Source organism: Mustela nivalis (genome assembly GCF_964662115.1).
Source record: "Mustela nivalis genome assembly, chromosome: 17".
Taxonomy (NCBI): Eukaryota; Metazoa; Chordata; class Mammalia; order Carnivora; family Mustelidae; genus Mustela; species Mustela nivalis.
This window is the reverse complement of record NC_139036.1, coordinates 8143960-8169166: the sequence shown is the minus strand read 5'-3', so window position 1 is coordinate 8169166 and position 25207 is coordinate 8143960. Positions and strand designations below refer to the sequence as shown.

The 25207-nt window shown below is 50.7% G+C and overlaps 1 protein-coding gene and 1 long non-coding RNA gene across 6 annotated transcripts in view; one reads left to right on the top strand and one right to left on the bottom strand.

Moving 5' to 3' along the window:
* Positions 1–25207, bottom strand: part of ARHGAP44 (Rho GTPase activating protein 44) — a 164013-nt gene that overhangs the window by 11002 nt on the left and 127804 nt on the right. For 3 of the 5 annotated variants that reach the window (XM_082708461.1, XM_082708459.1, XM_082708457.1), the window contains exons 11-18: positions 22057–22168; positions 20671–20752; positions 18023–18103; positions 15473–15586; positions 14524–14615; positions 13178–13358; positions 2717–2734; positions 1761–1982 (exon numbers count right to left, since the gene is read on the bottom strand). In XM_082708461.1, coding sequence (XP_082564587.1) covers positions 1761–1982; positions 2717–2734; positions 13178–13358; positions 14524–14615; positions 15473–15586; positions 18023–18103; positions 20671–20752; positions 22057–22168 — 902 coding nt within the window. The remainder of the gene's footprint in view (positions 1–1760; positions 1983–2716; positions 2735–13177; positions 13359–14523; positions 14616–15472; positions 15587–18022; positions 18104–20670; positions 20753–22056; positions 22169–25207) is intronic. The other 2 variants (XM_082708458.1, XM_082708460.1) reach the window with 2 other exon arrangements.
* On the top strand, positions 21956–22917 carry LOC309852156. Its single transcript, XR_014305107.1, has 2 exons — positions 21956–22185; positions 22712–22917. It is a non-coding gene; the product is annotated as an uncharacterized lncRNA (long non-coding RNA).

Sequence of the window (25207 nt, the reverse complement as noted above, 5' to 3'; positions counted from 1 at the left end):
AACAATGGAATATGCATTTGTACTGGGGAGAATCCATGTGGGCAGAGAAGAAGAATGGTAGAAGAACACGGGCACCCAAGGGAACGTCTCAGAGCTGGGTACCCCCCACAAAAGGCCAGTATGAGCAAAGGCAATGAGCTCTCAAATACTCTGAACCCGTGGGTGGTGCTCCGGGCCCAGGAGCGACTCTCAGGGTTACCACGCATCTTTGAGATTCTGGAAGTACCGGGGAAATCCATCTTGGAGGGGCGTTTTCTAAAAATAGCTTTTATAGGCCAAATAGCATTGAGCACTGAGAGTCGGCCCTCGGATGGGAAATCAGGACGAAGCCGAGAAGAGCGCAAGAAGCAACCCCTCGCGGCAGTTCTCCCACTGGTTCAGGTCGTCCTCGGAGCCTCCCTGGCCCACAGATCGTCCTCTACATCTCTGCTGAACGTTCCCTCCCGCACCTGCCTCTTTCGAGGGGACCTGAAGCCCAGCGAGTGCAGAACCAGGGCCCTTGTCCTCGAGCCCTGAGCTGGAGCCATCAACAACAGCCCAAGCACACCCACTGCCAGCTGCCCACTCCCGAACGCTGACTGTCCCATTTTTTTTTTTTGTCATTTCCCCATTTCATGGGGAAAATACTTCCTACTCACTAAAGGAAAACAAAAACAATAACAAAAACCCTGCAGTCCCTTCATGTAGGAAGCTGGCATTTGTGTGGACGTGTATGATAAAGATCGGGTGACGGGGCGCTATTAAGCATCCGACTCTTGGTTTGGACTCAGGTCGTGATCTCAGGGTCGTGAGCAGGAGCCCTGTTTCGGGCTCCACACTCAGCATGGAGTCTGCTGAAGACTCTCTCTCCCTCTTATGCTTTCTCTCTCTAAAATCAATCAATCTTAAGAGAAAAGATTGGATGAAAAGTTCAGCTTCCCAAAGCCTCCAAAAGGTCTTCAGCAGGCGCCCAGGGGGAAATGCTGTATCCCCATTAACAGACGCACAGTGGCCTCTGATTTGAAAGAGCTTTCCAGCTTCTCAGCTGTTTCAGAACAGAAGCACCCAGCGAAGTAGTCCTGTGCCTTTCCCCCTTCCAGGATGCCCCTGTCAAGAAGGGGCCAGATGACACTCTCTCTGCTGGGACCGAATGGCCATGTGCCCTGATTCCGCATACGGGGACGGGAACTGCCTTAAGGGCACAGGTCCCGCATTTTCTCTCTGGATGGACTCAATCCCCCATAAACATTCACTGAACCAGGAGCACCAGGAGCTCCCTCGCTTCTGCCCTGGAACAAATGGAAACACAACTGGGCATCACACCGCACAGGTGCCCAGGCCCCACCAGAGTGACCACATGACCTCCACTCCTTCCCTGATTTGCACCCCGGTAAGCAGATGGGGAAATGGCTCCTCTACCTTTACTTTAGGTAGAGAGGAGAGAAAGGGAGAATAACTTCAACCCCACATTTCAGAATCGGGAAGTCATTACGGCAGAAAAGGAAGGGGAGACCGGAGTTGGCAACTTAGCGCTCTCACGGCTTTCGTGAGCTGCCACCTTGCATACCCGCCGCAGGATGCTATTCTCGGGAAGCCGGGGCTCCATCTGACGAGCCGGGGTGGGGGAGAGCTGGGAATCACTCGCTGCGTGCCAGCAGGATGCAGAAAGCCAAACACAAAGGCCCGGGAACAGGGAGGTGACAGCATCCATGAGGCCCGGAGAGGGCGCAGCCAACCCGCCCCCGCCCCGCACGTGCCTTGGCTGGCCTGGCTCCACTTACCTGGTCCGCTCGGCCCCAGGCTGGAGGCCCAAGCCCGATGGCGACAGTGAGGGCGCTGCGGGGCCGTCCAGGGGCTGCTCCGGGAGGGGCGACGGCAGAGGCGCAGCAAGCTCGGCGGGCGGCGCGGGGGGCTGCATGGTGGGTGGGGCGCAGGACGCCTTCCTGCCGGCCGAGGAGCCTCTTCGAGCCACCCAGGACGTGTCCATGACCCTCACGCCCATGCTGGCGAGGGACACAAAGACACCCGCTTACCCACGCGTGCCCAGGAGCAGGCGCCCTCCCCCGCACAGCGGACACATTCAAGCACGTCCGCCAGGAGAACAGCAGCACAGCCTTAGCACCCTCCTGGGCCGGGGAAGCGAGGCTGGGCTGGGGCGCTGCCCTGCCCGGGGCTGCTCCGAGCCCCGCTGCACACCGGCAGCCCCGGCGCGCCTGGCAGCTCCGCTTCCACCCTCTGCCAAAGCCAGCTGGCCTCAGGATCTGCGTGTGGAATCCAAGCTTGCTCCAGAGCAGAATGCAGCCTTTCTGGGGCTCATTCCCTCCCCCAAGTGGGAGATGGAGATGGGCAGGGCGGGGGTTGAAGGGGAGCGGCAGGGGCAGCATCGCACTAGAAGGTGGCACTGACCAGCAGGAAACATCTAGACATCTGTCCTCCTGTTTGTCACTTGGGGTCTAGGACACAAGCCCAAGTCAGGACTCCTGCACTAGCCCCGGGACCCTGGCCGAGCTACAGTCTATGCAGGCCACACCCGCAGGTCTATGCGGCAAGTGAGGGGCTGACCGTGCCTACGGTCCCTCCGGGCTGCGATTCAGTTTTAACCACGGAGACCCTGCTTCCACTAAGTCGGCCAAGCAACCAAACACGGCACATTCACCCTCTCGCAGAGCTCACTATAAAGGCATGGCTTGTTCTCAGAGATTTCACGTGGCCTCGTAGCTACCCGAGGATACTGTACCTTTGGATTTTCCTAAGGCTGCAGGGACAGAAACATACAGATATTAGTGTCAAAAAAACTATGCCTTCCTTTGGACACACGGGTTGTCTTGTCAAGGTCAGGGGCGGAGAGTGAGGCTTTTGCTGTGCTATGAAACGGATTCAGTTCAGTTGGCCTCTTTGAAGGGGCTCTTCTGCTTGAAGGGGCGAAGAAGATCCTATCCTTTGTTCCAATGTGAACGGACAGAGAAGCCGAGAGCAGATACTGGTGTGTGTAGGGGTAGGGATGTGGGGGGAGCCGGTGTCCTAAGGGAGAGTAAAAGTCGGTAGAACTAGCCATCTGCTGGCTTCCCAGTTACATGGTTTAAAGGTTATTCATTTTTTCCTCTGGTCTAGAAGCTAACTGGTACTATGGTATGAAGTCAAGATCCTCACCGACTGGTGATTGGACGTTTCTAGTACTAAGGGAGACACAATCGTGCAGGAGGGAAACCTCCCAGCACCTGTGTCTGCCGTGTACAGACAGGCACAGTGGGGTGTGGGTATGGGGGTGATGGGGTGCTTACTCTGACCCTCACCCATCAGAGGCAAAGGGCTTGTGCACTGTAAACTCTGAGAAGGACATTTACCTTAGAGACCAGCAGTGAGATTCAACAAACCAAGAAAAAAGACTCAAATTTGGAGACTGGCTATAGCGGGTAGGATTTGGGTACTTTAAGGAAGCAAGCTGTGGGGTCCAGCCTGCAGAGAGATGGCAGTAATGCTGAGCAGGCACTGGGAAGGGGACAGCCTCCTGATGCTTTTCATGTCCTGCCATTGTTACTATTCCTCACCTCCCCTGTACGGCTCTGAGGAGGCACCTGGGGATTTGGTTGGGGAGCAGTTCCAGGGGCTGGATCTCTTTCCAAGACCCACTAGTTCTCAAGTCGTCATGGATCTGAGGACTCGCCACCAAAAAATAAGCACCTTCTACAGGACATCCAGAATCACTCTCGGGGGTCAGGCAAAACTTGGGGGGAAAGTCCGGTTGCATTTAAAAGGAGCTGCAAGGGACACAACTATGAGCTTCTGAATTTAGTGGGATGAAAAGCGCCAAGGTCAATCTCACCCCATTTTCCTTATCCTATGTTCTTTCACTTAGGAAGACCTTTCCATTTGGGGGTGGGGAGGGAAGCACCAGGGGGGCCGTGGGCTCCAGGATCAGGGTTCCTGGGGGGTGCCTTCTACTTCCAACGGCATCTTCAAGCATCAGCAAGTTCAGACACCAGACTCCCTGCTGCTCTGGTTTCCCAAGCGAAGGCACCAGCTAGGGCATGGGGGACGGACTGAGCAAGGCCCAGGAAGTCTGCAGCAAAACTCAGCTACCAAGAACTAAGAGCTGAATACAAGCTCCTGCTTTGACACAGGGACTACTGTGCCATATGCAATCTCCACTCTCCCTGCTGAAATTCATTTCTGAGGGGAGGCAGCACCTCTCCTTCCTAGTGCATGTGCACCAAACATTCGCAGACCTTTGGAAAAGCAATGCAAATCTTTACAGAGTGAATCAGTCACAAAGGCAGTGCTCCTGGGCGGGGGGGGGGGAGGGTACTCAACGCATATTCGCTTTCAGAAAACAAAATTGGTATAAATAAATGGAATACTGAAATGTCTGAATGTCTACATAATATCCAACCCGAAGACAAAAATTATAAAAAGGCTTGGCACACTGCCACAGAGCAGAAGCTATTCTAAGACAGGAGAATACAACCCAAAGGTTATACTAAGTTTCCCTGGGAAGAAGCAACAGTAGCCAGAATAAAGAAACTGTGTTTACCAAGAGAGGGATGAAATGGAAGGGTAATTAATCAAGCACAATGGACTCCATGAGAAGTCACTGAGGCCAGCCTGGATGGCACAGATTTCCTATGGCCCACTGCTTCCTGGAGAAAATTTAGAGGAACTGGTCTTCAGACCCCTATAGAGATGAACCCAGGGCAGAGCAAGAAGCCAGAGGCCGGGAAGCTCCAGGAAGCAAAGGGTTTGGAAATTAATAAGGAGGCAGGAGTATGTTCCAGAATCCCACAGGGGACCTCAGGGCAAGCCTCTCCTACAGCATTTTCTGGGTCCTGTGGGAGGTGGGAGCAAGGAGGCAGGAGCGGAGTGCCTGCATTGGCCCTGGGATATCCACCTGTCTCCCACTCCTGTCTTTTAGGGTCAAAGAGCCAAGGGGGGCAGGGAATTCAGAGCTCTGAGCTACTCATCACTGAGGTGCATGGGGGGTAGGGGGATGGACCCAATAACAATTCCTACTGACGCACAATCCGTCCTGCTGAACTCCTCCTCTGTATGGAACTCATCATAGAACACACTCTGTACCTTTCCTAACAGACTGTATCAGGGAATAAGTTCTGGAACCATCCAAGCCTCTAGACCCAGTTGAGACACTGACTTGGCAGAGCTCTCTCTCCATCTACAGAATGAGGCTAATACCTCCCATCCCACTTCCAGCAATGCTGTGAAGGTAATTTCCAGTGACTGAGGGGCATGGTACCTTTAGCACGCCCTCAGACCCTCACCTGGGGGAGGAAGCCAAGTGGCCACTCAAGGGGCTATGGTGATGGGTGAGGGTGTGCCCCAAAAGAAGTCCGTCTAGTTTTTCCAATGACATTTTATGGGATCAACTAGCTGGAGAACACAGAGAATCACAGGGCACCTTCGTGGAGGGAAGATGAAGGCTTGGAGCTGGATGTCCTCTGTTCTGCTCACCCCAATGCTTCCGGGGAGCAGCGCCACCCTCTGGAAGGAGGGATTCGGGGTCTGAATCCCAGATTTTCTCATTACTGTGTGACAGCGATGAGTTACCGAACACCTAGTTTCCTCTGATGGTTCTCTGTACAACCTCAGGGTTGTAAAGAACGAGGAAAACAGTATGAATGAATTACTGAGCACCTGCTAGGAAGCCAACAAGTGGTAGCCTTGACAATGATGCTTTGTCCTTGTAGGCGACAAGCAGATTTTTTTTTTTTTAATCCTCATGGACAAAGACAGACAGTGAACCTAAGCCTACAACAAGCTGACAGAAGGGGGACAGAAGCGCAGGTGCAATCAGGGCAGCGGGAGATGGAGACTCTGGGAAACACCCCATCTGGGTCACACCACCCAGCTTTATAGGATCTGCCACGAAACTGACATCCCTTCCTAATGAAACTCCAAAGATCTGGGGAGGAGGCAGTTCTCTGATAGAAGTAAGGGAAACAAACAAGGAATAAAGTTTCCTGGGTCTTCCAGGAATCTGGTGAGATGGGCCAGTGTGGGTTTCAGAGGAGAGGAAAGCATCTGGAGAATTCTAGGTGTAAGGAAGAAAAATAGAGAGGAGACCCTCTTCTTTCTTTCAGTCTCACCACCCAGCCCAGGGAAACTGGGCAGGAAAGAAGGGAAGAACCGGAAGGGTCTCATCTTGATTGAAAGGTTCTTTGGGAAATAAAACTTGTGGCGGGGAGCAGGAGTCAGGCAGAAACAGCGGCCACCCTCCGTCCTACAGGAAGGCCTCCCACGTCCCAAGGAGCCTCCTGAAACTGTCCACGTCCTCGGCCAGTCCGTGCTGACTTTGGTGTATTTTGTGCTTGAATTGGCCTGACTGCCCATGAGGGGGTCGGGCAGAGTACCTCCTGGAGAAGCAGGCCCAGCCACGTCGCGATCTTAAAAATGACATAATGTCACTCAAAAACCTAGTCCCTGTACTCGAAACAGCTGAGGTATCCCACAGCATTGTTCTGAATGCTTCCTAAGTAGAATTTTATTGAATGGACAGAACAAGGCCATTAGTTACTCGTTTTGCAGTTAAAGAAATGGAGGCATTCAGAGGGTCACTTCCCAAGGTCAAGTGGCCAGAATTGAACTTGGAAGAGAGCCCAAACCCTAAGTTCATCCTTTGCATGTTCATAACAGGGCTCTTTCACATTGGGGGGGGGGGGTTCTTCTCCCACAAGGTGCGCAGACAAGGGGCTAGAAAGGTCAGACCTAGAAACGTCTCCCCTGATGTAGGAAAATGAAGCCTTGCTCTTACTGCAGCATGTGTAACCTGGCAGGCCACATGGGGAAAGCATTAAGATCCAGAACCTTAAAAATTAAGAGACAAAGGAGTGCGCTGGTGGGAGGAGGGAGGGAGGAAGGGCAGAAGCCCGAATCTGGAAGATGGAAGATCAGGCAGCTACATAAAGAGTGCATTTTTCCCAGAGCAGAAGTTTACTGTGAACCCTTCTCAGGAATGGATCGCCAAGCATTAGGCAGGTGATTTTTCCTTTTCTCCCCTCTGTAGGACAGACATCTGCCACGCTGCCTTTGAATCCTGGTCAGGAATAATCCTAGCCAGAGGTACTAACTGATATACTGTTTTGAAGAACTCAAGTCTAGAGAGATCTGGAACGTTCTGATGGCTGTTCCAAAAAGCAGTTACATTTGGCAAAGGCCAGCCAGGATAGAGGAGAAAAGAAATGCATCTGCCATCAGACAGCCAGGAGCCTGGGGAATTGGGGAAGGTCTCCAAGCATCCACTGAAGACTTGTAAGTTCAGGGAATGTTTAAGATAAACTTGGGAGCCAGGAAGCAGTGGCTGGGGTTTGCGGGGTCCCCAGATGGTGAGGGACAGGAAACCTAAAAATCCTAAGACTTAGCGCTGGCTACACTCACTCAGGAAAGGCCAGAATCAAGTAATTTCCAGTTCCTCTGGGGATAAATAATTCCTTTCTTAAATACATAACAACAAAGCTTCTTCACCTCCCCAGTATGAATAAAGGCTGGCCACATTTCGCAGACTTGATCTCAGCACCCACAAATGTGTCAATCCTGGTGATGCGGAAGCCGAGCTGGGGCCCTGGGCCGAGAATATACCTCTAACAAGGTCCATTTGGTCAATGCAAACCCAAAAGAGGAGTCAAATTTCCCAGTAACCCAGATGACTTTCTAGGTAAGCTCGTCTTCACACAGCCTGAGGCTCTATCTGAAATAAAATTGTTGCAACCAGGTGTCCACGGCGACATGCCTTTCGGGGTCACAGTCTCTGTGTGCTGCCCATCCTCCTCCGCAGGCTCAGCAGAGCACCCTAATATCCGCAATTACAGGCCTTTGGAACCCTAGTTCTGGTTGTCAGGTGACCACGGGCTTTCTGATTTAATAGATCTGGGAAAGGAAGCATGCCACAGCCACCTTACAAGGATTTGTGACCGTGATGACATGTTAAAGACTAAGAAGTCATACACTACGTGAACTGGTTTCTGTGTGCTGAATCGAGTTTTCCGAGCCCATCAGACCCCAGGTTTCCATCCCCTCCCAACCCAACATGACCAACAGTGCAACTAGTTGTACACAGAGCCCCTTTCACATCGCTTTGGGACCTTCTCAATTAAAGGCCCTGTTCCAAAGTGCTGGACATCGAGATGGAGGTCCAGATGGGTGGGACAAGACCCATTGCAGAGCAGGTGTCCAGCACAGGCAAAGTACGTGCGACACAGCAAACTGAGCTCTAGGGCAGACCGGTGGCTCTGGTGTAAAGATCCCCATAGATTTTGGGGTTGCAGTCAAGTGGGTCTCAGAGGACCAGACAGCTGTGCGACAAACAAAATGGCGGCAGGCATGTCAGGTTTGGAGACTTGAAAGAGGACTGAGCATTGGTCTTCTGATTATAAAAAGCCAAGGCCACTGGGATTTCTTTGGGCAGATGCCATCCTGCTGGGACTCCAGAGGCTAGGACTGAGCTGGCATGGTGGCATGGATGTCAGCCAGCAGGGGGAGAGTGGAGAGCATGGGCTGGAGCGAGAAGGCAGCAAACAGGCAGCAGGGAGACTGGTGTCTATGGGATGGGCAGTGGTGGTCCCAGTAGGGTCTCTGAAGTCTACAGCTGGCAGCGGGCAGGGAGTGGAGACAGAGAGGAGTAGAAAGGGGGAGGATCAGAGCCATCGGGAAGATGTGAACGAGGAAGGACAGTCCATCAGTCACATAATTTCTCTTCGTGCCTCTAAGTGCAGCCCTCTCAACCATCCCAGCTGAGTTTCTTGAGACCAGGCCGGGGACATGGCCAATGGGAGGCATCAGACAAATGCTTAGGGACTATGGGTCCTTCCTGGTGGATGGGCAAGAGAGTGCAGACATCTTGTCCAACTCTTCAGAAGGCAAAAGGGCTTGCACAAAAAAAAAAAAAATATTTGATGGGTCCAGGGACGGCATTCTGCCGTTGTCAGAAAAATAAAAAGGATCTGCAAGGTTATTTTCATGTATTATTTGGGACAAAGAATCCATGAAATAGATGTCGCTATTTTATAAAACAAAACAAAAAGCCAATACAAACAAGGTATGAAAAATATATAGTAACCTGTACCCTCAAATTTCCAAGTCAGAGCTCACGCAGAGTGTAAGAGCACGGGGTGGGAACTAATCAATACTTTGTGGTTCAGAGTGTTGGCACAGTCAGGACAGCCCATATCTCACACCAACATCCAAGGGCCACAGAAGGAAAGTTCTGAAAATTTTTTTAAAAAAAATTGTATCACTGCCAAATTCAGATTGGCAAAATGTTTCTGTGATTCAGTGCTTCCCGACCCCAGAGACACATGAGAATCAGCCAGGACACTTAAAAAGTACCAGTGTCTGAATCCTAGCCCAGGCCAATTAAGGCAGCCTTGAAGAATGGGGTTGGGGCCACCAGACGGCAGCCTTTTTTTAAAAAAGCTTGTTCTACCTTTTGTTGCATAACGAGTCACCCTTGAAACGAAGCAGATTATTTATCTGGGTCACAAATCCAGACTCTTGGCAGAGTCTGGCAGGCACAGCTGTGTACCAAACACAGCATTAGCTGAGAAGCTTCGGCTTGGCGAGGAAGGCTCTGAGACCATTCCCTCCCAAAGCTGGTAAGTGGGTGCTGGCCGTCAGCTCGGTGCTCAGCTGGGGGTGAAAGCCGGTGACTTTAACTTGTCTCCGAGAGGCTGCCTGGGTTCCCACGCAGCAAGGTAACTGTGTTCCAAGAGTGAGTATTCAAGAGACGCACGCATAATCAACAAGGCTCTGTCTGACCCAGCTTCCAAAGTCCTAGCACGTCACTTCTGTCACGTTCCGGTAGATCAGTCAGTCGCTGAGGCCAGCCTGAGTCCAAGGGAGTGCGGTTAGATTTTGACCCTCAGGGGGGAGAAGGACCAAGCACCTGCTGCCATTTTCACCACAAGGCTCCTGGCATATGGAGGGAGGTATCAGGTCCCGCGGCTGCTGTAACAAGCACCACAAAGTTGGTAAATGACAGAAATCTATTTCCTTCCCATTCTGGAGGCCAGAAGGCCAAAATCAGCAGCAATTAGCTGAAATCAAGATGGCAGGAGGGCTGTGCTCCCTCCAGGGGCTCCAGGAGAGAAACTGTCTCTTGCCTCTTCCGGCCTCTGGTGGCTTCCGTTCCTTGGCATGCAGTCACATCCACATTCTTAAATCTCTCTGTTCTGCCTTCACATTTTGCCTTCTCTGCATGTGTATATCAAATCTCTGTCTGAATTTTATAATATATGAGATTGCAATTAGGGGCCTCTCCAGTAATCCAAAGTGGTCCCCTTAGTTTATGGTCCTTCTTTTAATCACATCTGGAAAGACCCTTTTCCCAAATAAGGTAATAGTTATAGGTTCCAAGGTTTAGGACCTGCTGCTAGCTTTGGGAGGGAGGCATTATTCTGTCAATCACAGTAATGAGAAAGGTGAATGTGAGCTCTAAAATCTGCCTCTAGGTCTTGCTCAAGAAACTCCATTTCCTGAGTCATCCTTAATCAAAAGCAGCAGGACAAAGCCTGGAGCGGGGGCAGGGAGTGAACCACTTTGTATGAGATCTAGGATATAAAAGCCATCACCAGGAAAACGATGTACAATTTTTTTTTTTTAACTTGACCAAAATGCTTTCATAGTGGGCTTTAATTTGTCAGTGTTTCAAGAGGGTAGTCTGAAGACTTTACAATGTGTCTCATAGATCTTAAGAGCTCCGAAATGGGATAAATGCGGAGAATTCCCTTACTATTGCAAAAATAGCACAAGGGCCTTCCGCTGGTGCAAATGGCTGTCTTCTCCCCTGAGAACACTTCCAACTGTAGGTTTCTGTTTCTGGGAAAGCTGGTTAGAAATTGATCATCTGCAAACTCACTGTACCTTAAAGCACCCAGGCCAGTGCCCCAGACAATGGAGCAAGGGTGCCCTTACACCATTTAAGCCCTCCACGTCATTTAACGTTTAATGCAGGTTTTAAGATACATAAACTATATCCACTTAGCTTGCAAGAGCAATTCTTGCAGCGCAGCCCGTATGCTCTTCAAGTAGATGGTGGCGGTTCTGGCTTTAAAACAGAACAGTGTATGGAACGGGCAAATTATTTGCAAAGTTCTTGAATGACAGAGAGAGGTGGCAACTGCTTAACAAATCACCATTCAAGGGGCACCTGTGTGGCTCAGTCTTTTAAGCGTCCGACTCTTGATCTCAGCCCAGGTCTTGATCTCAGGATTGTGAGTTCAAGTCCCGCATCGGTCTCCACGCCCAGCATGGAGCCCACTTAAAAAAAAAAATATCATCATTCAAGTTTTTTGCCTCTGCCTGCGAACTCTGGGGAGTCAGCAGACTGGACTGCCCCAAGATTCCGCAGCAGTAACTGTCCCATAGGTGGCAACCGGATTGCTTTTCATGGGGTGCTGGGTATCTGATAGGGTCTGGCAGGAAAAGGACAGAGCAGCACACCTCAGGTGCAGAAACACTAGGGCCAAAGCGGTTCTCCAAAACCCAGCTGGGACCAGAATTCATCCTCCGGGGTATCTTCTCAGCTAGACATATTTCTCAAAGGAACAGAGCTGCTTAAACTGAGATTAAAAACAAAATCCGAGGGACTTGCTAATATGCGCTCCTCTCTCTTTCTGGATCTCTCTCTCACCATGCAAAGATCAGACTCAAAGCATGCTCCTTTTTAAAAACTTAAGGAGGGGGCGCTGGGGTGGCTCAGTCGGTTAAGCGTCTGACTCTTGATTTCGGCTCAGGTCATGATCTCAGGGAGGGTCCTGGGATCCAGCCCCGCCGTCCTAGAACTCTGTACTCAGTGGGGAGTCTGCTTTGGGATTCTCTCTCCCTCTGCTCCTGCCCCCAGTCTCTAATAAATCAATCTTCAAAAAAAGATTGAAGGAATTTCCCCCTATTCTCTCTGACATCTAGGAATTTCTAGTGTTTCTTTCCTCATTAGCTGGAGCATAATCAACAGCACAGAGCCCCCCTAACCCCCACACCAAGGGTCTCCGCAGAGTAAGGAGACAAGCGGGGATCCATCATCCTAGGACACAGGTCCAGGTCCCCGATGCCAACCTCCACTCAGAAATCAAGAAGGTGAACAGTTAAGATGCATCCCTACAATTCTTGGTTTTCAACCTCCCCTCTGAGGCTCTTCAGGCCATACACCTTATAAGCAAGCCAATCTTTCTGGCTGCCTTGAGACAGGTCAGGGAGGCAGAAGGCAGCTCTCCGAATCTGTTATTCCCATTCAGGGCTTTCTGGTCCTGGTCCATTTTGAAAGAGCAGCCGCTGAATTCTGTATCCCAGCAGCGATTTTTAATTCTTTACACCATGGACCTGCTGGAGCAAACAGTGCAATGCTGCTTCCTTCTGCAAGACGCAGCGGCTGACGCACTGAGCTTATGGGGCGCTGTCGATGCACACACTTTGGCTGCCCTGGCAGGTGCTCCCCACCAATCCGCTGTGCTCGTTACAAAATCTGTTGATGCCCGTGTTGTTTGTTTCAGGACTCACAGTACACAGTTACACGTCCTGTAAGCGGATGTGAACAGGAGTGTCGAGAGGGTCGTTCCCACGCAAATTAGGTTGAATGCCTTTATGAGTCTCGTGGCGCCTACATCATAGGGACTGCGGGTATCAGTCATAGGAGATGAGCAGAAGTCTTAAACACTTACAGGAATTTTACATTCTTGCTTCAAGGTTAGGTCTGCTCTCTGTTTCAGGGAGACTGAACCTGACAAGTTCTGAAGATAAAACATTCAGCTACGGTTCGAGGATAGGCTTACGCCCGAGCGTTGCTCAAGAACGGGAAGGAGCAGGGCCATCATCGGTGAAAACCATGTGGGATTTGACAACTGACACATGTTCATACATTTGGAGTGAAAATAAAGTATTCACCTATTTCTTTAAATTCCCTTTGTTGGTCAACTTTTTTTTTTTTTTTCCTTGCAATGAAAAGTAATCAGTATGGATCACAGCCATCAGCTCAGAAGGCTGCACTTACCTCTGCCCCTAGAGCCAGGGAAGCAAGCTAAGGGACTCAGTCACAACAGTCCAGAGCAAACACAGAGGAGGAGGCGACAGCTTATTTGCTACAAATCGCCTATACCACTGCAGAGAGTGCAGCCTAATCCCGGCAATCCGGGCTGGAGATAACCCCTCACCTCTCCCCCCTCTGCCCCCCCAACGCTGACAAAGGGACACTGGTTCATACCCATCCTTTTTGTAAAACTCCAGCATCATATTATCCGTGGCGACACTGAGGGGCCGGCGGGCCTGCTCGGGCTGGCGCCGGTCCGCGGGGTCCATGTCTGGGGAGGGCATTGAGCTGTAGTTGGCGTTGTGGTTCACGTGTACGGGACTCCCGTAATTCCCCGTGATGTTGAACTCTATCTCTGCAGGGAAGAGAGAATGGGTGTATGCGATTTATTGGCCACACCCTTCCTGGCCAGGAGAGAGATGACCACGTGTGGCCTGTCCTCTACACTTTACCTGTAGAAAATGGTGTCCTGTGGTTCAAGATTAGGTCACCTGTTAATACGAATTCATCCTAATATAATTCATCATATTAGCAGGTGAACACCAGTGCTCACCTATCACATTAATAGCATTAATATTAAATAAAACAATTTCTTTTTATGATTAAAAAAAATTAGGTAAAGAGGAACAGGTGGGTACTTTCTGAAAAAGGCAGAACAGTCTTAATCAAATCAGGAAAAAGGGCAAGACCCACTCCCACCACTGTTATTTAACACTATTGGAGAAGTGCTGGCCAATGGAGTAAGACAAGAAAATTAAATAAGAGGCAATATTATTTATAGGTGATGACATTACCTTTCTGGAAAACCAAAAAGAAAACGTTAAAAAGGACTGGAAACTAGAGATTTCACCAAGGTCACTATGACTGTTGGCTGTCAAGTGACACTCGGAAGTATCCCTTTCCCTCCTGGCCACAACCTATGCACCTGCAATGGCAAATGAGTCTGCTCACGTGCAAACTCTCAGAATTACGCCTTACACTCCTACTTCCTTTACTTCTTTATCCTGATCTCCCACCCTCACCCAGCTGTGTCAACAACAGAACTCTTAGGACATTAAAAGTGAAGAGCGTTCATGGTCAAAACACCTGAACCAAGGAAAGAAGATGCATCTTCCTCCCTGTTAGATCAGCTCTGACTGATTACCTCTGATGGACAGGGCTCAGAACGGTTAACATTTCATCCTCCCACCACACCCATCTCAGGTTTATGTGGTGTCTCTGAGAGCAGGCAAGCTCTCTTTCCTTTCTGCTCCAACATTTCACGATCTGTAGATTTGAAGACACCACGGTGTGTATCTTAGACCAGTAAAATCCACAAACATGGTTAGTGCAAGCAGTGTCCATCCTGTGGCCAGAATGTCGCTCAGTCAGGTATTAGACGGTAAGAAGCTACCATGACTCATGCAGATGTGCAGGAAGATTAATTATAAACGCCTTTGATTGCAAAGTTCTGAACTCCCAGTAATACTCTTATTCTTTCCCCGACTCTCCCACCCCTGGATCTCGATGCCACCACATACCCCCAGGGAAGAACCAGTCTGCATGCTGGATGATGGGCTCGATGATCCCAACAATCTGCAGTGAAACCGTCGTCATCATCTCTGTGATGTTCCTGCGAGCACAGAGCAGAGAGAGGGCAGGACCAGGTTACCAGCAGAGGCAGCGGAGAGGCACGCCTGGCCTCACAGCCCAGGAACGGCCCCTGACCTTAAGCCTTCCGACCTAGGGCTAAGAGTATGCTTTTCCTTCAGAGGGACACTTCACCTTTCTGAACCTCTCTCTCTCTTCTACAGAATGGGGTAGCCAGAGAAGGCCTCCTTAAGGAGATATGTAAATGAGTAATATACATGGAATCACCCAAATCACCAAGTATTAGGCAGCTTTCATTGTGAGGTGTGATTCTCACAACTGCCAGACTCATCCGCTTTCCAACTGTTCTCCCTTTCGGGACGGCCCTCCGTCCCTGGCGTCCAGATTCTGGGACGTCTGCTCTTCATGGACCATCAGGAAGGCCCGGGAGGAACTTGCCTGGCCCACTGCGGACTTAGATTAGCTCAGAGAAGACCCTCGCTGCAGGCCTGCAGCTCTGACTATCAATGAGAAAGATCTGGGGCGCCTGGGTGGCTCAGTGGATTAAGCCGCTGCCTTCGGCTCAGGTCATGATCTCGGTGTCCTGGGATCGAGCCCCGCATCGGGCTCTTTGCTCAGCGGGAGCCTGCTTCTCTCTCTCTCTCTGCCTGACTCTCTGCCTACTTGTGATTTCTCTCTCTGTCAAATAAATAAATAAAATCTTTAAAAAAAAAAAAATGAGAAAGATCTGTAGAATTCTGGGTCTTCTCTTGCACCTAAAACATGAGCAGGCCAAGAGAAAAATAGGACTTGACAAATAAAAGAGGCCTACCGTTTATCTGGGGCCCTGGCTGTCCTGCCCATATGCTACCCCATGCAAGTTCCTCCCTGTGCACTCACCCTTCCGCTTGCGGCCACAAGAGGTTGGGTCCTAACACAATTGCCATGTTACTGGGAGTCATCTTGTTCACATCTTGATATTCTGATAGCTTGGATAAAAATTTGATCAAGTATCTGAAAGGAAGACAGAAGCACCAGGTTTGACTTGGGCTCAACCCCAGTGACGTTTCACCAGCAGAGGGCAAAAATTTCTCTCACTGCAGCCTATCTTGCGGACGAAGAGACGCATACATCCCGCATTACAACGAAGACGAGTAACGTGCCAAGCCATGAGAATGCTTGAAAAACATACTCTGATCTCATTCTGCTACATGTCAACATCTGTATCAGTGAACCCTGGCCAGAGAAATTCCCCATCTTTCCTTCTCAGTGTCTAGCGACCGAAGCCCCTCCTTCTTTTCAAACCTCAGTCACCTGCTACCCTCCCTGGGTGCAGACATGAGGAATGAAGTGTGCAGGTGTCATCAGCAGGAAGCTCTATAAGCTAGGGGTGGTGTCCCCCCGGGATTAACCTCCGTGGGGCTTTGAGAGCTAATGGAAAAAAAAGCTAAACATAGATTCAGCACATGAGCCAACAATTCACTCCCAGAGACCTACCCAAGAGGAATTTGCCCCCACACAAACTTGCACACAAATGTTTATCACAGCAGTGTTATGCAAGCCAGGCAGAAAGTGCAGACCATCCAAAAATGCCCACAAAGCAGGAAAGGATAAATAAAACATGGTTTGGCCATACAATGGAATACTATTCACCCACGGAAAGAAACAAGATATTGACCCATGCTCCCGCATGGATGAAGCTTGAGGACATCATCCTAAGTGAAATAAGCCAGACATAAAAGACCACATGTTGTAGGAGTCCACCCGGGTGAAACGTTCAGCAGGGACAAATTTGCAGAGATGGAAAAGGTAGATTCGTGTCTGCCAGGGGCCGGGATGGGGGAGTGACTGCTAACGGGAACAGCGTTACTTTGTGTGGTGAGGAAAGTGATCTAAAGTCAGTGATGACAGTCATGCAACCCTACACACATACGACCACTACATCGCGCACTTTAAAAGGACACGATGTTATGTGAATTACAGCTCAAGGAACTCCTGAGGAAGCCGTACGTTAAATCGCTCTTGGGAATTTTTTTAAATTGCAAAACATACATAAAAATTACTACTTTAATCACGCTTAAGTGGATGGCAGCATTAAAGTCAGCAGCACGAAGGACGTTCACACTGTAAGGAACCATCACTGCCATCCATCTCCAGATCCTTTTCAGCTTCCAGAACAGACTCTCTATACAAATCAAACACTCTCCTCCCAACCCGTGCTCCCCTCCCCCAGCCCCTGCTCCCTCACCCCTTCTGTCTCTGTGAATGTGCCAACTCCAGGTACCACACGGACGTGGAATCATACAGTATCTGCCCTTCTGGGTCTGGCTTCTTTCATTTAGCACCATGTCCTTGAGTATTGCGTCATATATATATTTTGTTTACTCGCCCAGTGATGGCCGTTTGGGCTGTTTTCACCTCTCGGCTATTACGACTGATTGTGTCACACACAGGAGCGTACAAGTATCAAGTCCCTGCTTTCCCATCTCCTGGGTCTATATATACCCAGAAGTGGCGTGGCCGGATCGGATGGTAATTCTATGTTTAATTTCTCAAGGGCCCACCATCCCGTCGGCTGCTAGAATTTTGAACGGGGGAGCAGAAATACTCGGGCAGATGGCAACAGGGGCTGAAGCTGGGAGTCTGCGTGTAGGGAAGCACGGAGGGGAGGCGGCAGGGCTAGGAGTGGTGCTGGCAAGCTGAAGGGAGGAGGAAGCCGAGAGTGTGAAGGTGCAGAAAAGATCTGTAGAGGAGCGGGAAGTAAAATCCAGGGGTGGGTGAAGGAAGAAAAGTGAGAGAGAGAGAGAGAGAGAGATGTGTGGGCCAGAGGCGGTGAACGGTGGAGCACGAGAGGGTACTCTTCTGGCTCCTTCTCCCTGTAGACGAGCTCAAGGACACTTCCGCCAAGCAGCTCCAGCCTTGCTCAGCCTCTCCCAGCTGTGCCTGAACACTTATCTTTACAATAAACCCACAATATCGGGGAGCCGGACTGGCTCCGTTGGTTGGGCGTCTGCCTGCCGGGGACCTGGGATCGAGCCTCACATCAGGCTCCCCGCTCAGGGGGAGGTCTCCTTCTCCCTCTCCCTTTGAGCCTCCCCCCCGACTCATGTGCTCGTTCTCAAATGAATAAAAAAAAACCTTAAAAAGATAAACCCACAATATCTTAAAAAATACCTTGCATTTATCTTTGCTTCTTACACATCTGAGAACTCAACTGAATTAGCCAATGGTTTTCCAGAGTCACATAGTGCTTTCCATTCTGTCCTTGGCAATATAGTAATTAACAACCTCGCAGGGTCGTCTGAGGCTCAAAGGAGACCATGTGTGTTAACCAAGATCGGTGCCCCCTAAAATGCCGCGCATGCCAGTTACCACGACCTTTTGCCAGGAAACTGTGTGTGTGCGGCTTAAATAACCCTGACCCCGGGTCTCTAGGATCCGTCCACTTACCGGATGTTGTTGTGATTGGCCTTGGGCAACTTTTCACAAGCATTCCACAGAGCCTGAAGCCTCTTGTCTTGCTCCTGAATACTGGAGAATAAAGAGGAAAGCCGCTGGTTGAGCAGGGATTGATGAGATCTCACTGGCAATTGTACTAACCAGCCAAAGAACGAGAAGCCAACATTGCGAATGACCATACCAGTGAGCCATTATCAGCCAAGTGCTGAGTGACACCTATTTCCCTTTCTGTGGCCCCTGTCTTGCCCTGCAAACTGCCGTGGTACGTGCCACAGGTCTCAGGTGAATGCAGGGCTGTGGAGTTGTCAGGAGGAAGATTCCAGCACAGAAACCAGGATACGACATACCAGTCAAGAGAGCTCAACCCACTTTCACACCAGGGGGCAGCCTGTTGTCTATTCAATAAATGGTATTTAAAGTTCCTTGGCATCTGACACATCACAGGTGCTCAAAAAATACCTTTGAATCAGTACATTACATGATCTCGATATACACATAAGAAAATCTGACCTTCAAGATCTAACTCAGAAATGGATGATTTCCATGAACCAAAGACTGTCCCCTCTGCAAAAGGTCTGCTCCAAGGGTTTTTACTTTGATCTATTTTTTAATAAGGCCACTAGGAATTAAAAGAGATTACTTATAGGACTACATTTTTTATACGCTTTTCGTGAAAATCTACAAGGCATACATGGTTAGGAAGGTCTTTCTGCTCAAAGAATCTTCTCCAGAAAAACACTGGCAGGGTGAGCGCTCAGCTGTAAGCCCTTGACCTGGGGCCCAAGGCAGGGTGGTGACCAGCACCCACACACGTCATCACTGTGTACCCACAGGTCCATCCACAGATCCTGGCCAAGGGGAGAAAAATCTCTCTTTTCCCTCAGTTCAGCTTTGAGAAGGGGTAACCATCCTCCAAAACACACTTTTCCTAGGACTGTGAAGTGCAAATCAAATGAGCCACTTAGAAACGGAGAGGTTAACAGATCGTATTTGCGAAGTGGCTTCAATTTGACCAAAGGCTGGACGAGGAGGGTTTGGTACAGGGAAGCCATTAAAGACCCAGCTCCATCCTGCCCATGATCATGTGCCAACTACCAACTCTCTCCATAACCTCGCTCTCCTCATCTGTAAAATGGGCTCACAGGACGACCTCCCACCCAGAGTCAGCACGAGCAGTACAAAGGGGACTCTGTATGAAGGCCTCAGCAGAGGGTCTGGTTGATCTCAAGCTTTAAAATCAGCACCTGAGGGGAAAGGGCAGATGCTGCCAGGACTTGGCTAGATCCCGATGCCCCGGCTGTTCTCCCTTCTCTGGCTCCTCTAGCATCAAGTTCGAGTATACAGTCCAGAAATAAAAGGGACGGTTTCCATCAGCAGTTACGCTCTCATTTCTCTTCATCCCTAGGACCACTGAGGGGCTCTAGAGAGACGCGAAGTGCCATAGGTAGGCACGTGGGTTCCAGGCCAGATCCCCTGGACTCGACTCCTCATTCTGTCATTTATTAGATGGCAGGTAACCTGGTGACACACCTGCTCTAGGACCTGTCTTCCTCACCTGTAAGCTAGGGAGCACAGCATAACCTGCCTTCAAAGGGTTCGTTCCTGTAACAATTAAATGAGTTGAAAACACCTAATGAGATCAGAGCAGTGACAAGTCCCTAATAAACACTGGACAGAGGCATCACTCATGGTCAATATCATCACGGAGCTCACACCCACGCTCCACTAGGAGATGCAAGCATGCCAGGTAAATGGCCAGGCTTTTCCAATGTGTAGCCTCTACTCCACCTTGGGAAAAAAACACAAAAAAACCCCACAAAAAAACAGTGCCCCACCACACGATGGGAGCTAGCTTCCTTTCTCTAACGCCACACACAGAGCCTTCTCTCGGAGGTCAGCTGCAGGGCCTACAGACGCACATATGTACTTGAGCATTCCTACTGAGGGCCTAAGCTGGCTGTGCCTTGAGACAAAACCTGCTACGAGAGAGCTCTAGTGCCCATCTCGGGCACTCTGCGGACCAGAGGTCAAGTTTGTATATTAGCCATTAATGGGCCATGATTAACATCTTTTTAACGAGTACAAGTAAGAGTCAAGACCCTGTGACCCTCCCCTTGCTCTGTGCTTCTCTTCAGAAGGAATCATGATGATCTGCTTGTGTGAGCCCTTTCAGAACCTTCCATGCACTCATGCATATATAGAGGCACTCCTGCAATTACAGGGTTTTGAGTGTGTTGTGTTTTAAAAAAAACAAAACAGGATATTATATGTGTCCTTGTTAACTTGTTTTATTTACTAAAAAGTAAGTCTCCCCATCTTTTTGTGTTAGCAGGAATAGCTCCACCAGGGTTTTCCAGCGTTCCAGAGTATGCCACAGTGTAAATACGCCCTGATTTATTTACTCATGCCCCTGGTCCCCAACCAATACAGCTTTAACAACATCCAGGCTTTTCCTATTCCAAATGACATCGGCATCGGTGTCCTTGTACTCGCTTCTCTGGGTACGAGCACGAGCATTTCTCCACCATATATGCCAAGAAGCGGAGCCCTAAGATCAGAGGTCACATGCTTTCCTCATTTCAACAAATCCTTGCAAATAACCCTACCCAACCACACACTTCAAGACGCGGCGTACTCACTTGGAAGCCTGAATCCACTCGTCATAGAGTTCAAAGGTCATCAGAGGTTCCGGCAACTCTCGGAGGTAAGATTTCAAAGCTCCTGGACACGGACACAATAATGGCTCTGAGCCACTTGACGCTGGCAAAGATGGGTCCTACCAGCCGGCGTCACCCGTGGGGGTGGTCCGTCTGGGGACGGGCTCCCCTGATCCCCACACCGAGAACGGTAGTTTCCCACGTGTACGGCTCGGAGGTTCTGGCACAGCAGGGGGGCCTGCACTGCCAATCACGTTGGTTTCTCCCTATTTCCCACCATCACCTCACTGTCTCTCCGCACACTGGGAAGATCTCTCCTCACCGGGCCCCAGCAACCAGGTGTAAAACCGAGCCTCAGGTGGACACAGCGGATACGTGCGGGGAAGCCGCTGGCTTGAGGGTCACGTGAGCACACACCCTTCCCTGGATACATCTGATCCAAGCCAGGAAGCGGCTGGCTCGAGGGCTATATGACTGCACGCCCTTCCCAGTATACATGGGACGCATGCCGGAAAACCACTGGCTCAAGGGTCACATGACAACGCGCCCTTCTGCGAATGCATCTGACACGTTAGGAAGCTGCGGCATGAGGGTCACATGACTACGTGCCCTTCCCCGATATGTGGAATGCATGCTGGGAAGCTGCTGGCTCGAGGATCACATGACTATGCACGCTTCCCTGGATACATCTGACATATGCACTGGCTCGAAGGTCAAGAGACCACGTGCCCTTCCCTGGATACATCTGATGCTCACTGGGAAGTGGCTGGCTTGAAGGTCACATGGCCACATACTCCCTGCTCCCCTCCCCCCATTACATCTGATGCAAGCTGGGAAGCCGGTGGCTCTAGGATCACGTGCATGCACCCTTCCCCGGATACATCTGAGAGGTGCGCTGGCTGGCTGGCTCCAGGGTCATGAGACCACGCGCCCTTCCCTGGATACATCTGATGCATGCTGGGAAGCCGCTGGCTCGAGGATCACATGACCATGCGCCCTTCTGCACACGTTAGGAAGCTACTGACACATATTAGGAAGCTGCTGGCTCCAGGGTCATGTGACTGCATGCCTCCCCCAGATACATCCGACACGTACACTGGCTTGAGGATCATGTGACCACACGCCCTCGCCGGATATATGTGACACCTGCTGAGAAGGTGCGGGCCCTAGCGTTATGTGACCACGCCCCTTTCTGCCAGCTACATCGGACGCATGTGCTGGCTTGAGAGTCATGTGACCACATGCCCTCCCCGGACGTATCTGATGCATGCTGGGAAGCCGCTGCCTCTAGGGTCACGGGATCACGCTCCCTTCCTCTTGAGCTTCTCCAGCACTGGGGGCCCCTCACAAAGCGGCGGAGGCGCCCACCTGCGATGGCGTGGGGGTCTGCTGAGTACTCCTGCACGTCCACCACACAGCAGTCTAGGGCAGCTTTCAGCTTCTTCAGCTTGGAGGCAGACGGCGCCACACGGAAGAGCCCCTGCAACAGCACAGAGGGTCAGCGCACAGCCCTGCCGCGCGAAGGCCCACGAGCAAGACCAACTCGCACGCGGCCTCCCCGCTCCCTCCCTCCCAGATGACCTTGATCCGTTTCCCCATCACCGCCTCCCAGCAGGGCAGCTGCCCGCTCTCTACACGTCCCCTCTTCTACACGGAAGCAACTTTTGAGCGGGAACCGGGCTTCACCCACTGCGGTGTCCCCAGTGCCTGGGGCGGGGTGGCGCCTTGTTCTGGTTCACTAAGCATCTGCGGGATGAATGAACCTCGGGCACTGCCACTTCTGGTGTGATCCGGAGAGATGTTGAGGAAGTCGGCCAACACCTGGTCAGACACGGGGGAAAAGCTCTACAGGGCGAGAGCGTGTGTGTGTCCTGGGAGATGCAGGCCTCTACTTCTAGAGTCCAAGTCTATGTCCTCAGGGGACCGGCAAACTAGGGGTGGCTTGTTAGGGAGCAATGCTTCCATCAGCCCCTCCGTGTTTCATTCTTTCTTTTAAAAAATATTTTATTTATTTATTTGACAGACACAGCAAGAGAAGGAACACAAGCAGGAGGAGCGGCAGAGGGAGAAGCAGGCTTCCCGTGGAGCAGGGAGCCTGATGCCAGACCCTGGGACCATGACCTGAACTGAAGGCCGACGCTTAATGATTGAGCCACCCAGGTGCCCCACCATGTTTCTTTTTTTTTTTTTTTTCCGTGTTTCATTCTTAAAATTACTTCTGAATCCTTATCATGGCTTCCAAGCGAACCACTGTCCCTTGCACACCAGTGAGCTCTGAAGAGAGAGAGAAGACGGGTACGCTGACCAGACAAACGCAGGTCAGAGTCAGAAGGGAACCCTCAAGCCACAGGTGAGTTAGGCATGACCCAAGAGCTACTGATTGGTTTCGCCTTCTCAGCTCCTGGCATTCTGCAGAACAGTCCTTGCACGTTTGACCTTTTGTGGCCACCATGTGGATCTCTGAGTTTCTTCCAAAGAATATGTTCCTAGTTTGGAATACAGAGTGTTTGGCTTGTTAAGATGGTTAGCTCCATTCTGAGTAGATGTCCAGAGCTCTCTCCGTCCCTATATGGGAGGAAGCTCCATAAATATGTTTGGACGAGTGCATGACCAAGGCTGCTGTGCCCGAGAGCAAGCGACAGCAGGTACCAAAGCGGTGGGTTGGATTCTCATAGAACCACGCCACTGTCGTGGAGGAAACCAAATGCATTGGCACCTGGTGACAGATACTGCCCAAGAGAAGTGAGTAGGGCTGTCAAACAGCCTGTAGACTTTTGACCATGCCACTGAGAAGGCCATTTCACTGAGTGACAGATAAAATCCAAGAGGAGGAGGAGGAGCTTCTTAAAACAGCTAGTGAGTGCAGTTTGGGGGTGTCCGAGGAAATCTGTGGGTGCATATTGAAAAAATGGTGGCACACATGGGAGTGGAGCCCAGAGGAGGGGGAAGGACCCAAAAGCTCCCTAAGGGCAGGGATGGGTTGATGGTACTGGCAATCCCAAACTGCTGGCAGGAGAGAGAGGGGAACTGGGGAGTCAAGGCAAGAACAAAATGGAAGAGCTGGGGAAGGAGTATGAGGTTGTAGTTGGATTGGAAAAAAAGCTATTTTTTCCCCCAGGCTAGGGGCAACCTGAGCATTTCTGTTACTACAAGGAGAAAAGCTGGTACAAAGTAGGGAAAAGCAAAAAAGGGGGGGGGTGTAGGGAGAGGGAGAAAGAGCCCGTTGATGTTGATTAGATATTTGAAGACACGAACATATTACGTTTCCGTTTTGTACACAGTGCTTTTATGTTCGATATTATATATAATTACAATCTATTCCCTATCTTTTAGAGAAACATACTCAAGTATTACAGATGAAATGACACAGTGTCTGGGACTGGCTTCTAGTTATCCAAGGCAGGCATTGGGGGACAGGAATGAAGGCAGAGGGGAAGCAGGGCGGTCCATAATCTCGGTGATGAGGCTCATTATTTCATCTTTATGTGTTGCAGTTTTTCCACAATTTTAAAAAGCGATGGGGTGAGGGGAGGCCCAGTTCACCTCCCTCCATAAGGCTCTGGCTCAGGGACTGTAACGATCTCCATACCAGTAACAGACACGAGAATGCCCGGCGCTTAAAACGTGGTCCCAAAACCCCACATTTATCCCATCCCTTGGGAAGAGCCCGCATGTGGACACGCCTGGCACAGAGGCGGCGGCCGACATGCATTTGGACGATCACTGGCTTCCTTCTCTGGTGCAGACCTTGGTTTGTCACACATGACCCAGGGCCCACGTAAAGACTAGATCTGAATTAATCAGTTGTATTAAATAGAGGCTAGACACGTGCACCCCCCCAGCAAGTTCATAAGCCACGTGTATACTTTGGTCAGCAGCCAATGCACGGCCCACCCTAAGTGAATATCGATTGGCTGATCAGATCAAAGGAAGATGGACCAAAGATTTCAAAAGCGCCTAGAGAAGAAACCAAGCGCGAGCTCCATCTCCCAGGAAATGGTTTACACGCCAATAAAACAAGAGTCACCCATTTCCCATAGACTTCTTTACATGTGGCTCTTAAGAAGGGCTTGTCCCTGTCAATATCAATCCTGTTTTCAGGATCCTCTCGAAGAGTCACGATCAGAAAGGTTAAAAGGTCTATTTTAAAAATGGAATTAATCAAGCAAAGAAGGAAAAGGCGGAGGATGGGGCAGAAAAAGAAGAGAAGAGGAAGGGAGAGGGAGGGAGGAGCAGCGGTCTGGCCTCAACCTGTGAAATATGAAGACAGGATGGCTGGAGCGGGGCCAGAAGTTTCTCAGGGGCCAGTGGTATCAGCTTCGCACAATCCTCCTCCTCCCGACAAGTGAAAGCTCGAGGAACAGAGCGGGACCAATGTGTGTGCTGCAGGATGGGGAGGTGTCCCGTATCGCGACAGGTCTGGGTTGGTGGGGGCCAGGGAGGGAAGGAGAGTCCCACAGGCTCTGTGGCCCGGAGCAGGGCACCTGCTCGGGGCTGGGTGCAGCGGTCCCCAGTCCTA